The sequence below is a fragment of the Pollicipes pollicipes genome, unplaced genomic scaffold (genome assembly GCF_011947565.3).
Source record: "Pollicipes pollicipes isolate AB1234 unplaced genomic scaffold, Ppol_2.1 Scaffold_7231;HRSCAF=8579_pilon_pilon_pilon, whole genome shotgun sequence".
Taxonomy (NCBI): Eukaryota; Metazoa; Arthropoda; class Thecostraca; order Pollicipedomorpha; family Pollicipedidae; genus Pollicipes; species Pollicipes pollicipes.
This window is the reverse complement of record NW_023597034.1, coordinates 27,612,254-27,631,315: the sequence shown is the minus strand read 5'-3', so window position 1 is coordinate 27,631,315 and position 19,062 is coordinate 27,612,254. Positions and strand designations below refer to the sequence as shown.

The window sequence follows — 19,062 nt, the reverse complement described above, 5'->3', positions numbered from 1 at the left end:
GGTCCGGTGGCCGGGCCGGGCGGTCCAGCTGCCGGAGCGGGCGGAGCGGGCGGAGCGGGCGGAGCGGGCGGAGCGGGCGGAGCGGGCGGAGCGGGCGGAGCGGGCGGAGCGGGCGGAGCGGGCGGAGCGGGCGGAGCGGGCGGAGCGGGCGGTCTGGCGGCCAGGCCAGGCGGGCCCGGCGGTCAAGCGGCCGGGCCGGGCGGTCTGCCGGCAGGCGCGGCCGGGCCTGCTCACCGATCAGCTGCTGCCAGACTTCGGCCTTGTTGCCGTGCAGCGCCACCTGCGTCTCCCAGGTCTCCGGCACGGGCAGCTTCATGCGTACGCCGGCGCGAGCCGAGTCGAACGTGCCGGGCAGACCGGTGCGCCGGAACTCGTCCGGGTCGGTCGGGTACCTGTCGCACAGCCAGCTCGGTGAAGCCGACCAGTCCGACAGTCCGCTGGTAATGAAGCGCGCCTGCTGCACAGGCAGCGGGGCGTAGCGCATCAGAGGCCCATCCGCCCGAGCACAGCGCATCTGCCGCGCAGTCAACGGTTAACATCGCCACCGGCTCTGTTACTGTGATATGTCCATCATGAGCACTGGACTATTCAGGAGGCTGCCGGGCGATATTAACTTCTCAGAAACCTGGCAAAACAAGGCCATCGCACCTATCCGTGGTCCGACTACCGCGCTGCGTCTCAGATTCCTGCTCACGCTTCACCTTTTCGGTGGGTTCGCCGCCTGTGACAGCGCTAGGACGTTTTAAAGTCCCCATTTCACATGGAATGACTGATAGTAGCGCCTAGGCAAAACCAAAGCAGATGTGACCGTAGAGGGTAGTGTAGCGCACGCACGTCGCTACGCATAATGCCGTGGCGGCCAGCGCGGAAGGCGCCAGGCCACCATGCGGCCGGGCTGGCTGATCGCGAGCGCAGCGTAGCTCCCCGACCGACAGACGCCTTGGCCGTCACTCACTTCTTGCCGACGATGGCCATAACGGGCTCGACGGGGCGGCGCACGTGCAGCAGCCGCACCAGCTTCTTGATGCTGAAGGAGCGGCGCCTCAGCTGTTCCTCAGACTCCTCGCCGTCGCCGGCGTCCGAGGCCGCTGCGGCGGACGCGTTCGCTTTCGGCTGCGGCGGCGGCGCGTGACGGCGTCAGCGGCAGGCTGCCGTACGGCGCATGCGCGGAGGGACAGTCCGCCGGCGGCCTCGCAGGGCACGTCAGTTTGTGGTCACGCAGGACGGACAAAGCGACGACTTTACAGAACAGAACAGAGCAGCCGGCTGGAGAGATTTCGATGCCGCTCTGCGACGATAAGCAAAGCCTTTGAGACCATTAAATCTGGATAGTCTCGCACTTCAATGACGCAAACGGGGGAGGGATTGGACGTTATCATGTGACCGGACACTCCCATCGGCAGCGGTTAAGAAATTGATCCTCGCCTATAGTAAACAAACCTATATGCTTACATGGCGGAATTTTAAACACGTCGTTCCGCCATCGCATGGCGTCACACGGTCCTACTGAACGCGCTGTCCACGCAGCCGCTCTGAGTCACGCCCGAATACCTTTTTGTTCTTGTTGTATTTGGCGAGCTGGTAGTTGTCGAACTCGCCGAACTTGTCCACCATCACCTTCCGCAGGGCGGCCGGCAGCGAGCCGAAGTTCAGATTGCTGTCGTCGAACACCTGAAGCATGACGTCACACATGCCGTTATGAAGAACGTACAGATGGGAGCAAGTCACACCGCTGCCCACCAGGGGCCCTCTGCTACATGACACTCCCAGTCCAGACGCACCTCCGCCACTAAATGTCACACTACGTGCTCTACACCCGTGCCCGTGCGACAGATGCAAGGCCATGCACCACGTGACCCTTTGAAGTCAGGCGTACTGCGCTGGCTCCACCTGACCAGTTGGAGCGAGCATATGTCACCATGTCAACGGCAGTTGCGGCGGAACGTAAAGCCAATCGTGTAGTGCTAAAAGCAATATTTCAGTTGGCATGGTGACACAGCATGCCGCAACTGCCGGTGGCATGGTGACAAAGCAGGCGACCGAGCGTCAACACGGGCCGCTATCGACACATGGAGCAACTGGCGTGCGTTCAATAGCGTGACTGAATAATAGAAATTGAAGGGTGGTGCCGCATGGAGCAGGCACCGATCACGACGACCCACCCGAGACCGCCACAACGGCCCAACTGGAGCTGCTACGGGTCAGTAATGCAACACCACAGGCGGCGTGAGCCTCGGCCAGCAACACTGGGTAGGACGCGTATATATATTTTTTCTTTCATTTATGTATATATATATATATATATATATATATATATATATAATATGCGGCTGCAGCGTGAGCCACACACAATGCGGTTTGAAAAACTGCTAAAGCAAGGAAAGGAAACAAGCGTAAGTGTGAAAAACGTAACAATTTTCGTTTGTTTAAAGAGCATTTCGGCATCAAGCATGAAACTAAACTGCGGCAACAAGTGACTTTGGTGACAACACGTGGAAACCAAAGGCAAACTAAACGTTGACAAAATCACATGAGACAAACGCACGGAACGGGCAGATCAGTAACCCGACCTTTGTTGCCACGCACGTCACCTGCGAGTGCTGAGTGCCCTCTCCCCCTTGCCCCACGCGCGCCCGCGGAACGGTCGCGCGCCGGAAAGGGTCGGAGGTAACAGCCGGCGGCTAGAGCGCGATGCTGCGGCGCCAATCGGCGTAACACCAGGCGTCGGCGTCACGCACAGCGAGGGCGTCGCCGCTGAGTGGCGAAGCGACTCGGTGGCCAGCTCAGTGGATCAGCTCAGCAGCTCAGCTCAGTGGATCAGGTCAGCGGATCAGCTCAGTGGATCAGGTCAGCAGCCCAGCTCAGTGGATCAACTCAGCAGCTCAGCTGAGTGGATCAGGTCAGCGGCCCAGCTCAGTGGATCAACTCAGCAGCTCAGCCGAGTGGATCAGGTCAGCGGCCCAGCTCAGTGGATCAACTCGGTGGATCGGCTCCGCGGAACAGCGCAGTGGATCAGCTCAGCAGCTCAGCTCAGTGGATCAGGTCAGCGGATCAGCGCAGTGGATGAGCTCAATGGATCAGCTCAGCAGCGCAGCTCAGTGGATCAGCTGAATGGATCAACTCCGCGGCTCAACAGTGTGCGGCTTGGCGGCCGTGGCTACATGCCGTGCTCAAAACGCGCTCTAGCCGTGGTGGCTTTAGCCTTAGCCCGTCGCTGCCATGCTATCTCCCGACGGGCACGCGTCTGGGGGGGGGGGGGGGGGGGGGCGGCGACACTACTACCTCGGTTGGCGCTCCTCACGGTTTACTATGGCGCCAATAGAGGCTGATGCACACGCGTCGCACGCGTCAGCAGTAAGTGTTGCGTTCCACTGCACAGCAACCAGCCCCAAGCCTTGCATCATTCCGAGCCCATGGCGGCTCACCCTGACGTAGCGTCGGCGGGCAGGCCGGCACTGGACTGGTAAAGTTCGGCCACCACTGGCACTGACCTGGTACAGTTTGGCCGCCTCTGACAATGATCTGATACAGTTCGGCCACCCCTGACAATGACCTGGTACAGTCGGCCACCTCTGGCACTGACCTGATACAGTTCGGCCACCCCTGACAATGACCTGGAACAGTCGGCCACCTCTTGCACTGACTTGGTAAAGTTCAGCCACCTCTGACACTGACCTGGTACAGTTTGGCCGCCTCTGACACTGACCTGATACAGTTTGGCCACCCCTGACACTGACCTGGTACAGTCGGCCACCTCTGGCACTGACCTGGTAAAGTTCAGCCACCTCTGACACTGACCTGGTACAGTTTGGCCACCCCTGACACTGACCTGGTACAGTCGGCCACCTCTGGCCCTGACCTGGTAAAGTTCAGTCACCTCTGGCACTGGCATGGTAGTAAGGCCACCTCCTGACCTCGTATAGTTCGGCCACCTCTGGCACTGACCTGGTACAGTTCGGCCACCCCTGACATTGACCTGGTACAGTTCGGCCGCCTCTGGTACTGAACTTGTAAAGTTCAGTCACCTCCGACATTGACCTGGTACAATTCGGCCGCCTCTGGCACTGACCTGGTACAGCTCGGCCACCCCTGACAATGACCAGGTACAGTTCGGTCGCCTCTTGTACTGACCTGGTACAGTTCGGCCACCTCTATCCAGTCAGTGGGGAGGCGGACGGCTCCGCAGTAGTACTTCTTCAGGAAGGGCCGGCACGGCTCGAGCAGGGCGGCCAACGCCAGCAGGAAGTTGGCCGTACTGCGCAGGTACAGCTCTTGGCGAGCGTACAGCGCCATCTGCCGGCATTATGACGCTCACACATGGGAAGACTCGGCAACATGTTCTTTAGTTGACTAAATCTAATTGACGAAGTAAATAAGTGACGTCGAAGAGCCCGGACAACATTGCTCCAAAGGGGCTCAAAATTATATCACTAGATCCCCACCATATATATATATATATATATATATATATATATATATATATATATATATATATATATATATATATGTATATATATACAGGCAACGCGCACGTACGCACTTTACCGCAAATGTCCCTGATAAAGGTGTTCCTGTGTTATTTCGCTCTTCAATCTTTCACAGAGCATACCAACTGCTGCTATAAAAACAATGTGATAATCGGTGATGATGATGGTGATATCATATGCCTTTTCTTCAGACATTTAGCGCCTCAAAATGATACAGTATCGGTCCAGTGCCGTGCGTACCTTCAGGATGAACTCTGGCTCGTGGTTGACCAGCACCTGGGCGAGCTCAATGAGGCGCTGTCGCATGGAGTCAGACTTGTCTCTGAAGTCTGTTTGGCTCACCAGCGACACACACACAGCAGACAGGAAGTCGAGCTGGAGCAAATCACGCGGATAACGTCAAGGAAACACTTGCGTCTCTTCACATGCTGATGGGTAATAAAAGTAAGGTCGCGACAGCCAGATCGGGAATCCAACTATTTGCGGGTACACCTGACCCACTCACGTTTCACTCGTGCAAGCATTATGTTAGAACTGCTTCGCTCAAATCGCACTTGGAGCTCCAGCAGATGCAGAGCATCGACATTTCCCCACACGCCAACGCACGTGTCGCGTATGGAAACCACAAGCGAGGTGGCTGGTAAGGGCGGACAGCAGGCGGCGAGCAGTACCTTAGCGGCGCGCTTGCTGTCGGCGCCCTGCTGCTCCGCCTCCTGCAGCGAGCTCCACGTCGGCTGGTCGTCAAACTCGTGCTCCAGGCTGACGTCCTTGAAGTCGTACTGGGTGTCGGGCAGAGCCCAACTCTCCTCCGCGCTGCCAAACAGAGCAAGCCTGCCCGGGGCGGCAGCGGCACCGAAGCCGAAGGGTGCACCTCTGCATGCCTTCTTCTTCAACAGTCTTTCAGCGTTTCGAACTCTGGGAGCGCGCGCGTGTCTTTCATTGATGTCTCCACTAAAAAGGAAGCCTCCGAGGTCGTCGTCTTCATCGCTAGCCCCACTGCCAGACGATGAGACTAGGGATGCTTCAACTTCTTCATCGAGATAGGATGGCATCGCACATGCCATGGCAGTGTCACAAACTGGGATGTCATCGGTTCGCCTGCACTTCTTTGGCTGGTGCTCGGCCTCATACTGGTTTAGGATGGAATTCGTCAGCGGCAGAGTGTTCGATGTTTTCGTCACAACTGATGATCTCAGGGTGAGTTTGTTGAGAACAGCGTTCTCCAATGAGCCTGTTTTAGACAACAGGGAAGATCCGGAGGAAGTAGGTTTGCGCTTCCCCAGGCTCCCTGCGGTTTTAAGACTGACTGACTTCGTCAACGATTTCAGAAGCTTGTTCTCCAGAGGACCCCCTGGGTCCAGGCGCCGGTCACCCATTTCCTGGAATGTCAAGACACTATCATGGAACAGCGTGACTGGATGACATACCTCAACTCACAATACATAGCGACTGAACATCGGTGGCATTATGAGCGATGGCGACCTCACATGGTCGGCTCACCACAAGTGACATTACTCTGAGGAAGAAAACCACGGCAAGACGCTGACGACATCTAGATACCACGTGAAACACCGGAACATATAAACCACACACATGTGTGGTAATAGGCTTTGAGTGCGGTCGACATGGCTATTTTGGCTGCATGACTACACAGAGAAGAAAGCCCGCAAGTGCGACGCGCGGAGCACGGCCGTGGAAGCCTGAGTGGATAGGAAAGCTGCAGTCGGCCTCAACTGCCGTTGAGGGCCCAGGAAGGCCAGCTGAACACACAGCGATGGTTCTCCGAAACGGGTGGGAGCAGTGACACTCGTCGTGTCGGGAGACCGGGGTCTGAGGGCAGGATGCTGAGGGCCGGATGCTGAGGGCCGGGGTCTGGGGGCCAGGGTCTGAGGGCCGGGGTCTGAGGGCCGGATGCTGAGGGCCGGGGTCTGAGGGCCGGGGTCTGAGGGCCGCGATGAGTGTCCTCCAGGTTGCAACGCGCGCTGGAGTCGAGTTTCGTGCGTCAACGAGTGCAGTTTCTGTAGCACGGGCGCGGGCTTGTGCTTGGACAGCGCGCCACAATAACCTTCGTCGACCCCTGGCAGGTCGAGTCAGTGATGGAGAACACAGACTTGTACGGGCGCCCGATTATGACCGTGGCGATAGGGAGACCCCTCTGCCTGCGGTAGTGGGCTCACGGCGCCCCGCCTTGCGCCTGTGATGCGGGTTCGCAGTGCCTCGTCGCGTGCCTACGATGACCGGTTCGTGGCCTCTCGTTCCGTGCCTACAATAACGTGAGGACGTGTTCTTGGGCCAGGCACTTAAGCACTATTCTAAGTTTGGTATCCCGGACCCCAGGGGAGTTGGAACATCGAGATCTCGTCCGCGCCCATCACTTCAAACCGTACAAGACGGCGATTGCGGACCATTCCAGGCCTCAATCGTGTCCCTAGGAACAGCAAAACCGCGGCTGAGGCTATGGATCACAGGTAAAATGCAGCCAGTGTTGTTCGTCCGCTATGGTGTCCTGCGGATGCCCAGAGCCGGGGGTAAGCGAACAATATTCAACATAAAGTCCCAGCAAATGCTCCGTTTTGCCAAGCGAGTTTGGCAAGTGAGTTGTCATTGTTGGTGGCCTCTGCTGTCCCGCCGGCCGGGGGGCAGTCGCTGGACGTCGAAAGCTGTCTCCGGTGAAGGTCACATGACGTCAGTCATCCCATAATCGATCGGGTCGGCTCGCGAGCCGCTAGTCGCTCGTTGGATGACCTCGCGCCAGAGCAGCCCGGAGGCGAAATCGCCCGACCGTGGGAGTGCACGAGATTGTGTGAGCACCGCAGTCCCTCGCTCTTCACGCGAGCGTGGCCGGCGATGCATGTCAGCTCAAGCTGTAATAAAGGAGACCAGTCCAGCTCATCCCCCGCTGACGCCGCCCCTCCCCCCTGACGCAACCCCCTCCCCCTTGACGCAGCCCCCTTTCCGCCCCACTCTGCCATCCAGGAACCGTTTCATGACCTGATATGTTAATGATATATGACACACTGGTGGCTCTATTTCCCGTTAGCCTCACCGGGGGGGGGGGGGGGAGGAATGAATGGACTGACAAATGCCGCCAACCTGACACACCACATCCCTGAGACATTCACTGCAGGCATAAGTAGACTCCCTGTGACCGGGATGACCCCCGGGGTTCGGTGACGGCACGTGTTACCATCGCGGCCAGTGGACGACACCCACGGGGTCGGCCGTCCCACAAAGTACAGCTGACATGTGAAGCAGGACTGATCATGGATTCGCAACATACAACCCTCGAGTTCGCAGTTTTGACAATTTGCATGGCGGATACATAACGCACTGATGCGATAATACAACAAGGCTGAAAAGACACACCAGCACTGGCCAGCGGTGTTGACGCTGTCCCTATAACAGCGATACGCATGCTCCCGGATGTTGACTGGAGAATGTGGCAGCCCAGTCCTACAGCTGAGTGTCCGTTTTTACAAGACATGCTCTTAACATGCTATACGCTCTCACAGAGCTAACGCAGAAAGCTGCTGCACTGGCTGTGACCGCACTCCATCAGGAGAGTGGGCCCCGGGCCACTAAAGCGACGCTGGTCTCGGACCGCGCCCAGTCTGGCTGTGACCGCATTCCATCAGGAGAGTGGGCCCCGGGCCACTAAAGCGACGCTGGTCTCGGACCGCGCCCAGTCTGGCTGTGACCACATTTCATCAGGAGAGTGGGCCCCGGGCCACTAAAGCAACGCTGGTCTCGGACCGCGCCCAGTCTGGCTGTGACCACATTCCATCAGGAGAGTGGGCCCCGGACCACTAAAGCAACGCTGGTCTCGGACCGCGCCCAGTCTGGCTGTGACCGCATTCCATCAGGAGAGTGGGCCCCGGGCCACTAAAGCAACGCTGGTCTCGGACCTCACCCAGTCTGGCTGTGACCGCATTCCATCAGGAGAGTGGGCCCCGGACCACTAAAGCAACGCTGGTCTCGGACCGCGCCCAGTCACGTTGCTTGTTCACCATTAGGTCGAGCTTGGCATCTCTATCTCCTTAGAAAAGCAGCCTCGTCACCATGGCAGAGATGTAGTCTATCTGTCATTATATATGCTTGGGTGGTGTTCCATACTGACCATCATGCACCACTGCTTGCGCTGGTCAGTGGTTAAAGAACGCAGTTCTCACCAGGATGCGGTTCATGACTGCACCTTGACAAGGGTGGCTCAGGACTCCACAAACAACAAATGTTCCATATAGATGTCTGTGGGGCACCTGGCATTTACCTCTAAATGTCATTGCCTTCAGAAGGGAGCAGCTATCACAATAGCTTGCTGGGAAGTTGGCCCAGAATAATTACACTTCTGCATCAGTAAATCAGAGTTGTTGGTCACTAAATCATGGTCTCAGCCAAATCAAAGTTGTTAATTGCCAAACCATGGTCTTAATCAAAGCATCATCAGTGTAAATCTATGAGCAGACAATGGACACCTTCTCACATCAATGAGTGTACAACCAACAGAGAAGTTTTGATAAGCCAGGCATTCAAGCTTTCCAGCTGCTGAAAAATGAGCTTTTTGCTGCCTGCTTCCAAGCCATTTTCATCCCTAAGCAGCATTAGAATGTTAGGCCAGGAAATAGAACAAATGAACATGTGACAAACTTTGAGAATCATGCACAGCAGTTCAATATCTGGAAACTTCCAGAATCAGGACTTTTAATCTGAGCTGACTGCCAGCACCAGGTTCTGCAATCTTGTTTGAGTACAGTTGTGTTTCAATCCTTGGCTGGCCTCTGCAGCTTCTAGCTTTTTTACTGTAGTGCAAGATAACATTCCCATATTCATGTCATCCAGTTCAGGCCATCTGGAAAGTGGGTGGTGTCTGACTGAAAACTATCAAACTATCTGAAAAGCTTGATAGGTCAAACTTTTGAGAATGTTGTCAAATATGAAACAAAATATTGCAGACAAATAGCATGTGCAACTATAGTTTCAAGTAGGAATGTTACAGCCACAATTTACACACACATTGCTTAAAACTTCAATGCAATTTTGTATGAACTGTACTTGGGATGGGACACATGTGCCAGGTTCAGGATGCCCATGCCATTTGGTGCATGGTTCATTGGATCATTTATTGCAGAGTGAGCTCTGAACATGGACCATTTACACACAAAATAAGTTTTCTCACCAGATTAATGTCATCCTGGTCCTATGGTAGCATGAGCTGCCAAAGGTAGTGCAATATCCCAAAGGCAACACATGGGCTGCCCAATGAATTACATGACTTGCCCAGGGAAACACGAGCCACCCCACTTCCAGACATTCTGTCCCCTAGTTTTATCTTACCACAACCCTACCAAACAAGGCCTAGACACCTAAATGTTCTGAAGACTGAGCTAGGCACATCAAACAACACCCAGTTCATGTATTTGCTATGATTCTGCTTACCTCACTAGTATCAAGCATTCCGTGGAGCATCCAGACGTATCGATAGTCACCCAGACAACGAAGGACCTCGCCGACAACACTCCACCCGGGCGCGCGGCAGTCGAGCCAATTGCACAACTTTCGGTAACCGTGAGTCACTTGTAGGTCGTCAGCCAACCGTCGAAGATCCCACCAGGCTCAGAGAAGGATTCCAGGTCATTCACTGGAGGCAAATGGTCGGGCCCTGAAAGATCCATGGCGGATGTGACATATATTACTTACCCCTCACCAACTTATCCCGGACAGAGCCGGACGGCCGCCCCTCCCTCAGGTCGGTGCGGGGAAACACCGCCAGGGTTTCGTAAAAATATTAGCTGCCGGCCAGCGGCCATATTTTGCAGGTAATCGTGCTTGGACGCTGTAAGTCTAAACTTGGCCCTCGAATCCGGACTGCGCAATAGCTAATAAATCAAAGACATGATTTGTATATGCATGTTTTGAAACAATTTGATCAAAAAGTATTATCTGACCCAGATATTAGGCTGTCATGTTCTCGCGTCCGCCTGGCGTGCCATGAGGGCTGCTTGAAGTACAGTGTCACTGATGCGGAAGCGTGTGATAAGAAATATCTGTCGACTCTGTGATTATTTGTGCTTTAAGGGCGCGTCCATTACATTAATCGTTTTGCGCCCTCAAAAAAGTTGGATCGTACTGTTAGCCAAATCATGCGCTAACTTTGATGCTGCCCTGTACCGGCCGAAGGCAGGACATCCACACTCAAAATGCCCAGATTTGATGCACATTCTTGGAAACTTGATATCGTGAATTGAATGGCACACAGTGCCAATCAGCATCATGTTGCCCGCATCTCTAATTGGCACTAACTGGTCTGAAGCGCATCTTTTACCAAATAGGCAATGGTTGGCACACGAGTGGCAGCTTCATGGGTGTTTCACCTTCGAGTTTACCATCCAAGCGACGGCCAGGCGGACTTTTGCAGCGCCTTGCCATTATCTTACGACCATTCAACAGTGCGCAAGCATCCAAGAAACTGAGGCAACCAAAGTGCGAGACTATTGAGCTCAGGTGTATAGTTTTATATACAGTTGGGGGGGGGGGGGGGGGTTCCAGCCAATGCCGATGAACTTTGAGAGAGCGTTGGGCTAAAGACAGGGAGAAACCCGCATGTTTGGGAGTATTTTGGGTACGTTCATCATGGTGAACGTTTCAGCCACCACTCCCCCCCCCCCCCCCCTCATCCGCCTCCGCCTCCCCCAGCCCCCGCGCGGAGCTACGCTATGGTCTCGCCATGTAGAACCCGAACGCAACAGCGCGTGGACGGCACTGCATCGCTGCTAGCTTACGAAATGTCGCACAGCCATGGGGAATCAGCCCAGCCAGTTAGCAGATTGATAAATATTGTATTCAGGATAATTTGCACAAACAGTACACTATGTATGCGAACCCGCGCATAAGCACTGTGCGTTTGTACGACAGCGCTTCTGCCTTCACAAGGCAGACAATGTCCTCCATGTTCTAACCTTCACCGAGGTGTCATTTTGAAACATTCCTAGTTACATCAGCACCGTAGTCCCGCCGTTGTCAGCACTTTCAAAAATAAGTATTAAACGTGTCTCGTGGTTCAGCCATAGGAGTGCCACATAGCACACTCTGGGTGGACGTTGAAAGGGAGTTCGTCTTCCTTGGTGCACATCCAGCTATAATGGACAGGCAAGGACAAAATACGCGGTGTACTGTAAACCTTTCCGGCATCACGAAACATGGGCTGGGCTGGGAATATTCCTGTGGAGTCTGTTATATATGAACAAGCAATCATTTAAGCCAACCGTGTGGCGCGAACGCGCCGCGTTGTTCCGAATGAGGCTAGGAAGGATTTATTCTGATGTGAAAAGACGTTGGATCCTTCCTAGAGCGAGACAAGATGGTCGACATCACAATTGTCGCTTGGCTCTTTCAGACCCTGACTGTGTTGCATATGCCACATACGGGCCATTTTAACGTTTTGGGGAAAACAATTATGGAAACCAAAGGTCGCACTCGTAATTCGTAAATGCTGCAAAAGAGGGGTCAAGACACTAGCCCCGAACACTAGAACACCCAGACTTAATGCACCAGTCGGTCCAGCGACGCCGGCTCCGGCTACCGGCCTCACGGCGTGAAGTTGTCCACTTGCTGAGTTGCATTATTCGCAAAATGGATGCTGATTCTCAAAGGCGTGTCCGTAAAAGTTTGGACGTATCGACAGGCTTACAACATTGGGCAGGCGATCAAAATCAAGTTGTGTGAACGTAAATGCTGCACTCCATACCACTCGAGTTTTGTTACCTGAGGTACACAGCACAGGTAAATTACAACCACACCCCAACCATGAAACCCCATTCAAGGCACGAAGGTCCTGAACGCATAATTAAAATCAAACGCCACTGTCTGAGAGCAACAGCAAAATATTCGGCACCTTAAAAACTTGCCAAGAGGTCAATCGGAAAACAGACAGCTGCCATGGCAACGCCGCCCACTTCAACCCGACGGCAAACACGCCTCAAAACAAAACCAATAGCAATGGCGATGGCGGCGATGATGCGCGAGACCGGCCACCTCGCTGCCGGTCACGCCGCTGCGGAGCCCGCGGCTGGCGGTGCGGTGCTGCTTTACACAGCCCGTCGAGCAGAACTCGTTGTCCGAATACTGGAACGGGACGCGGCCGTTCAGCGGTGCGGCGCACTGGTAGCAGCGGGCCGCCGCCTGCGCCGCCTGTTGGCGCATGCGCCGTTCAGCCGCCTCTGCCCGCTGCAAAAGACGGCCGGCGTCAGACAGCCTGTCTGGCACAAATCGGCAAGAGAACGCCCCATACTGGCTCCACTGCCATACATTAACGCAAGGTCGTCTGCTGTGCAACGCTAAGGGAAAAGACGTAATTTCACTTCAGAGTCCAGCAACCGCATCCGGGTCAGAGATGACGTACTCCAGGGAAGAACCAAGCCAGCAGGCGGTCGGCTATCCCGCACGTGACATATACCAGCGGCACACCCGCACCACAATCCCGAACGTGTTACCATCAATACAAGAAGGAAAACGCGTACTAGTTCACGCTTTTAGAACACCTTGACAACTTCGAATTCGTACTGTGCCGGCAACACACGTTCCATTGAAAGTGACTGAAACTGGCCGCGTAGGGGCCCGTCACGCAAATTCTAACAACTAACGCAGCAACCATTTCCCATGTCATAGACAATGTTTACCTTTTCCCTGTCCGAGAGATTGAGGAATCGCTGTCGCTCTGCTTGTTCTTGTGCTTTCCTATGCTCTTCTTCTTTTCTTGCTTCCTCTTCTACTTTCCGTTGAGCTTTCTTCTCTTTCCGTTTTTGATTCTGTAATCGCTTCTTTTCAGCATCCCGCTGTTTTTTGTCCTCCTCTTCTTCTGCCGTCAATGGAGCCGGTATATGTGCCTGTAACCAGCACAGTCTCACGCAACTGGATTTCACGAGTGTGGACGGTGGCTGTTAGTCGGCCTCTGTCTGCCGGGTACTTACTACACATGAGCAGCTGGAAACCAGTCCGCTCCTTATTCAACGACTTCCTGTTTTACGGCATCGTTCATGGAATTGGACTAACTGGAGCATTATTTTGGAGTCAAATGCCAAGAAAGTCGCGGGATCTCCTGATCCGCTCCATTTTAAATTTCCAAATATTTCTCCTTATGCAGTAAATATTGCAAAAGAGCTTACAAAACTCAGAATCTGAATGTGGCCCTATGCACATACGATACATAAGCGTATACCATACCTGCTTATCACACCCGATATGAAAGCTCTCTACGCCGCGGCATTGCGGTAGGTTCGGCTGCAAAAAAGAGACTGGCGACATCTCCGTCTTTTGTCACACCGGGTTTTCGGCTTTCCTAACGCCTGTTTTACGCGAATGTCTATGGGAATGGTGTCTCCGGCTCGTTGCGAAGATCTTGATTTCGCATGGACCGAACGCCCGCACACAAACGACCCATGCAACGCCACAATACGACCGCCCGACGTCAGTCTGAATCTGAGCGTGTTTTCTATGGCAAATAGGCCTTTGGAACGCCTGCCCACATGCCTATCATCATCAGGAAGGTTCCCTTGTTCCCCCAAGTGAAGCGCCGTGGTGGCAACATACTGTTTGGTTGGAGTTTTTTTTTTGTAAATTAAGAAGCACCTTACTGGAATACGGGATTTGCGTTGCCCACATAACCGAACGCCGACATTACACGGATTTGTTCACGTCACCACGGCTTATGACATTTGGAAGTGTTATTTGGTGTTAAGATCGCGTCAAGCTAAATACGAAGTTACTGGTCCCTTGTCCACAAAGTCATACCACCAACCAAAGTCCCTCTTAATGAGACATTTTGGTTCAGGATGTGACAAAAATGAGGTGTCTCGATGTTGACTTAAGAGCCAGTGCGGGCCTGAAACACGTCAGGTTGGGGAACACTTAAAACAATTTAGCTGTATATTTCCAGAAGAGCAGACACATCGCCCTGCGTGAAGAACGCACGTGTAATGTCATTCAAGGTCAAGGTCATGATCGGCAAAGTTGGCCCTACGCTACTCCCAGGCAGTACATAATGGCATATTGTGGCTTTAACCAGCCCTGGCCTGAGGGCACTTGGCCAGCTGCATGTAGAAGGGAATAACAGGAATAAAAAGACCGTCGTTGCTTGAAAGGCCAGTCGTCAGACATAGCACAAAATGTCATCGGAATAATTTTTGATCCCGGACGAGACTTCCGCCTCGTTACTTACAGGTAACGCGGCGGGCCGGCTGTGAAATCCGGAAATGGGTTGTCACGCAACCTTTTCGACCTTGCTGCGGAAGGCGGCAAAACCGACGAGCTCGGTCGGCATCGACGCTCGCACACAAGTGGCTGTGGCAACTCAAGCGATACGCTCCTTGCACAAGTTGAATTTCCCGCGAAGCAACGATTCTGTGCACGCTGCATCCCGCTGTTTACGAAAAAGTCTCAAAACTCTTTTCTTGTACCTGAAACGAGGCGGATCGGGCTGGCCATATTGCACTTGCACTTTTCATGAGTTACGCAGCGCTTCTACGGTTGCGTGCGCGAAAAAGTGCGCGTGGCCTTGCCCACCCACTTTTGGGGATTTTTGCGACCCCGGCGTTTTCCTTTAAAAAAACAGGACCGCGTAATTCACTCATCGCGAGCGCGCAATCCGAGGCTTCTGACACAATCTGGAACTTCTGAGACACAGTCTGAGACCGAGACAAAGCACGAAGGCATGGCTATGGGTCTCACCTAGGACGAGCGCTGTGCGAAAGGATTTGAAAGGGGTGAAACGGTAAGAGTAATTTGTATAATGCGATTTCGAAATTGCGGGATATCCTAAAGAGGCCCACGTCCAAAGCATGGCAAAGCAAGGCACACTGGAAGGACGAGACCCAAACTTGTTTGATAGGCTCAAAGGCCCAACTAATTTACCTATCCCGTGGTGAGCGGAGGCCGGGAGCCAATGCCACAACATAGCAAACATGTCCCATTTGTTAACAACACAACGTGCGACTTTTCTGGGGGCAGTCATTCAATAGATTTGTTTCTAGCTTTGCATGCAGCACTCCTGATCCACTCACCGACGGAAAGAACGTGATTCTAACATCACACAATCACACATATTGATGACAAGAAATAAACATGATATGTGAGCTGACTGCGTAGAACTGCGGCGCATACTGGTCCCATCTGAACGGCAGGGACGGACGAGTCCAGCCGTACTCGGCTCTCAGACCAGCCACGTCACCTTTCAGAATAATCCGCGTCAAGCGCGCGGCGGAAGCCGCCAGCCGGGCGTGGCGCGGCCGCGGGCAGCGCCGACTGCGTGACGACTCGCCGCGAAACGGGGCAGCCCACCTTGGCGTAGTTATGTCGCTCCGGCTGGGACGGCGCGGAAGCGTCGGAACTCGTTGCGCACGGGCCGGTCCGCCGACACGTCGTAGGGTGGCTGGCCGGCGGCGTCGCGCGCCGTCGGGTCGGCGCCGCGCTCCAGCAGCAGCCTGAGGACGCAGGCGCCGCCGCCGGTCAGGGCGCCGCCCGCGTCACACGTGGCGGGTGGCCCGACCGCCGTGCCGACCCCGCCGTACACACGACAGGCGGCCGTGGGGACGGCCGGACGGGTGCAGGGAAACGTCATATCTGCCGAGGGGAATCGTTGTGCGTCTCCTGCCCCTCAAGCCGGACTGCCGCAGCGTCTGCAGCCGCGGCGGGAGGCGTTCTCCCGCAGCGGCCGGCCACCGGAGGCCGCGGCGCGGCGCGCCCGACTCACCGGACCACCTGAGCGTGTCCGACGCGCGCTGCCGCGTGCAGCACCGTCTGCCGCGCCGGACCGAACACGGCGCCCAGCACGGCGGCCGTCGACAGCGGCCTGTCGTCGGCGGCGAGCAGCTCCGCCAACGCCGCCGCGTCGCCCCGCCGGCAGAGCGTGTAGCACTGCAGCCGGTACTCCTCGGCGCCGTCTGCGGACTACGGGCGGCCGCGTCAGACGCGCGGCGTACCCACAGCGGCCACGCCACTCGGTCAGACAGGCACACGGCAGACGAGACAGCAGCAGCAGCAGCGCAGGACAGAATCGATAGTTGGAGTTTGCGGACTTTGTCTATCGGTATGTAAGCACATACCCTCCACAGCTGTAGATATTTGCATTTTTCAGAGCTGTGAGGCGGCAGCAGTTCATCAATTTCGGTCACTATGTAACTGGGGCAGTCCAAGTACAATTAACAGGACTACCTGAATGTCAGCACTGACCTGGCTCCGACGGTGCCTGGTCGAGCTCCAGCGGTGCCTGACCAGCATCGGGTGCCTGCTCAGCGCCGGGCACCTCCGGCCGCCGCCGGTCGTCCTCCTGCTCCCGCTCCGCCTGGCGCAGTCGGCGGCGCAGCTCGCGCCGCTGCCGCTGCGCCTGCACGGCCGTAATGGCGGGCTCTGCCGGAAGGCTCGGGTCCAGCCCGCCGTCCTCCAGATCGAACGGCGAGAGGTCGGCGACGCCGCGCAGCTGGCGCACCTCGTACCCACTGTCCGACTCCGAGCTGGAGCCGGCGCCGTCGCCGCTGGCCAGCGGCAGCTCCAGCTCCTGCTGGCGGTTGGACTCGCGTCGGTCCCGCGCCGTCTGCCGGCGGCCGGTGGCGGCGGCTGGCGGCCGGCTTTCGCCCTGCCCCGCCTCGGGAGAGGCCGGGCCGGCTCGCTCGCCGCGCCGCGGGTGACGTGGGGTGCGGGCGGGCACCTCCGGCAGCGGCGGTGAGCTCGGCACCGCGTCTGGGTCCACTGTCACGGTCGGTTCTGCCGCACGGTGCGGGCAAGATCAGGCACAGGCACACGAAGTGCAGCGACGGTCAACAAACGTAACGGCAGACAGTCGGTCAGCTATTGGTAGACGACGCACAGGCACGATCAACAGACGCAACACAGCTCCAGTCGCTTGCTGGCAGGGAACGGACGATACAGGTGAATGCACACGACTACTTAACAGGGACTGCTAGCGACGGGACCTAGCCCCAAAACACGTAAGAACAACTCAAGCGCGACACACGCGCGCTTGCGACCAGTGTCCATTTGGCAGCGAGTGACGTACCGTACACATGGACGGCCGTGAGCGCCGCGTACACTCGCTCCAGCTCGGCGAAGGTGGGCCGCCGCGTGGGGAAGGGCACGCCGCGCAGGCGCGGGTCGCGCTTGTTGAGCGGCGGCGCGCGGCCGCCGTACAGCGCGGCGGCGCTACAGCCGGGCGCGCGCACAAACAGCAGCGAGCAGCGCGCCACGGCCGCCTCCCAGGACGCCACCAGCTCCTGGATGTGCTGTCGGCGGAAGCGAGGCGCGGCTGACGGCTGAGGTCACGCAGACACGGCGGCGAGACTGGCGGTGTCCGCGGCGCTCGACGGTGTGGCTGGCTCGCCGAGCCGCGTCACGTCACGAGGCCCAGCGCGCCACCCAGCTCACACACCTCACCGTCGGCCCCGATCGCCGGTCAGCCGGGCGGCGGCGAGCGAGGACCGCGGGCGCCTGCCGAGGGCTCCCGCCTCGGCATCCGGTCGGGCCGGGCTGAGCCGGCACCGGCGCCGGCTCGAGGCCCCTCCGCGCGGCCTCACCTGGGTGAGCGACGCCTGGTTGTAGCGGCGCAGGCTGGCGCCGGCCGAGCGCGGGTGCGAGGAGCCGCTCCGCGAGTCGAAGCCCGCCTGGCTGCCGCCCTGCTTCGCTCGCACCGTGTACGAATGGAAGGTCTTGTGCACCACGGCCTTGCCGCCTGTCCGCCGCCAGCCGCGAGCGCGGGTCAGCACGGATAGGCGCGCAGGGAGGCCGCCACTGCACGGCCCGACGGCAACGCCCGGCACCACAGTTGGGATCGGCGCGGAAAGCCAGCCAGGCTCATTGACCTCCGACAAAACGACACGCTGCCTCGGGTAAAATAAGTACACATCACAGCGGATGTCACTGCACAAGCATGCGCACTAAAGCAAGATTTCGTCCGTTTAGGAAACCCAATAAATGACGCAAAGGCATCAAATGCAGCTGTTCAGCCCCCGAGAGCAGCCGAAGGATTATTCCTTAATGACGCACCGGTTGGAAAGCACTACAACAGCCCCGCCCCGCCTACCTGCGAACACCGCGGCGGCGAAGTGACCGCCGGCCAGCAGGAAGATCCCGATCGTCGGCCCCGCGGAGAGCTGCTTGACAGCCAGCTCCACCTGGGAGTCGCCCACCGACTCCTGCGGGCACCGCGCCACCCTCCTTCAACCCGTGAACAAACGACACTGGAGTCCATCAACGCCACACCACACAGCCCATAGAAAACAGAAGACATATGACACTGGAGTTCAGAAACACTATGAGCGACACACTTTCACGATGTATTCGTTGTCTGGTTTCAGATATGTGTCACACATTTGATATTTAACTACCCAGCACTGCTGGCAACAAATGATTAGCCTGAAAAAGTCGCAACAGGCTATTCACCACGACGAAACGAACATTCATTCTCCAGGTACTCTCCAGGACCGATGGGAAAATCTTGAGTGCACGTGCAGGACTTCCGAGGTCGGCCATTTCACCAGGTCCCCACATGGTGACGGACAAACGCCACCACTCATATCGCACCCATTTTGACATG

The 19,062-nt window shown here is 56.4% G+C and overlaps 1 protein-coding gene and 1 long non-coding RNA gene across 2 annotated transcripts in view; both read right to left on the bottom strand.

Annotated features, from left to right (window-relative positions):
* Positions 1–10,071, bottom strand: part of LOC119109939 (telomerase protein component 1) — a 117,830-nt gene extending 107,759 nt beyond the window's left edge. Inside the window, exons 1-7 of the mRNA XM_037233684.1 lie at positions 9,921–10,071; positions 5,159–5,866; positions 4,728–4,862; positions 4,132–4,293; positions 1,552–1,671; positions 956–1,113; positions 235–392 (exon numbers count right to left, since the gene is read on the bottom strand). Coding sequence (XP_037089579.1) covers positions 235–392; positions 956–1,113; positions 1,552–1,671; positions 4,132–4,293; positions 4,728–4,862; positions 5,159–5,866; positions 9,921–9,950 — 1,471 coding nt within the window. The 5' untranslated portion in view covers positions 9,951–10,071. The remainder of the gene's footprint in view (positions 1–234; positions 393–955; positions 1,114–1,551; positions 1,672–4,131; positions 4,294–4,727; positions 4,863–5,158; positions 5,867–9,920) is intronic.
* Positions 10,072–11,307: 1,236 nt separating this feature from the next.
* Positions 11,308–15,936, bottom strand: LOC119110465 (uncharacterized). Its single transcript, XR_005095495.1, has 3 exons — positions 15,816–15,936; positions 13,160–13,366; positions 11,308–12,707 (listed from the first exon to the last, which is right to left on the bottom strand). It is a non-coding gene; the product is annotated as an uncharacterized LOC119110465 (long non-coding RNA).
* Between the last annotated feature and the right edge of the window lie 3,126 nt (positions 15,937–19,062).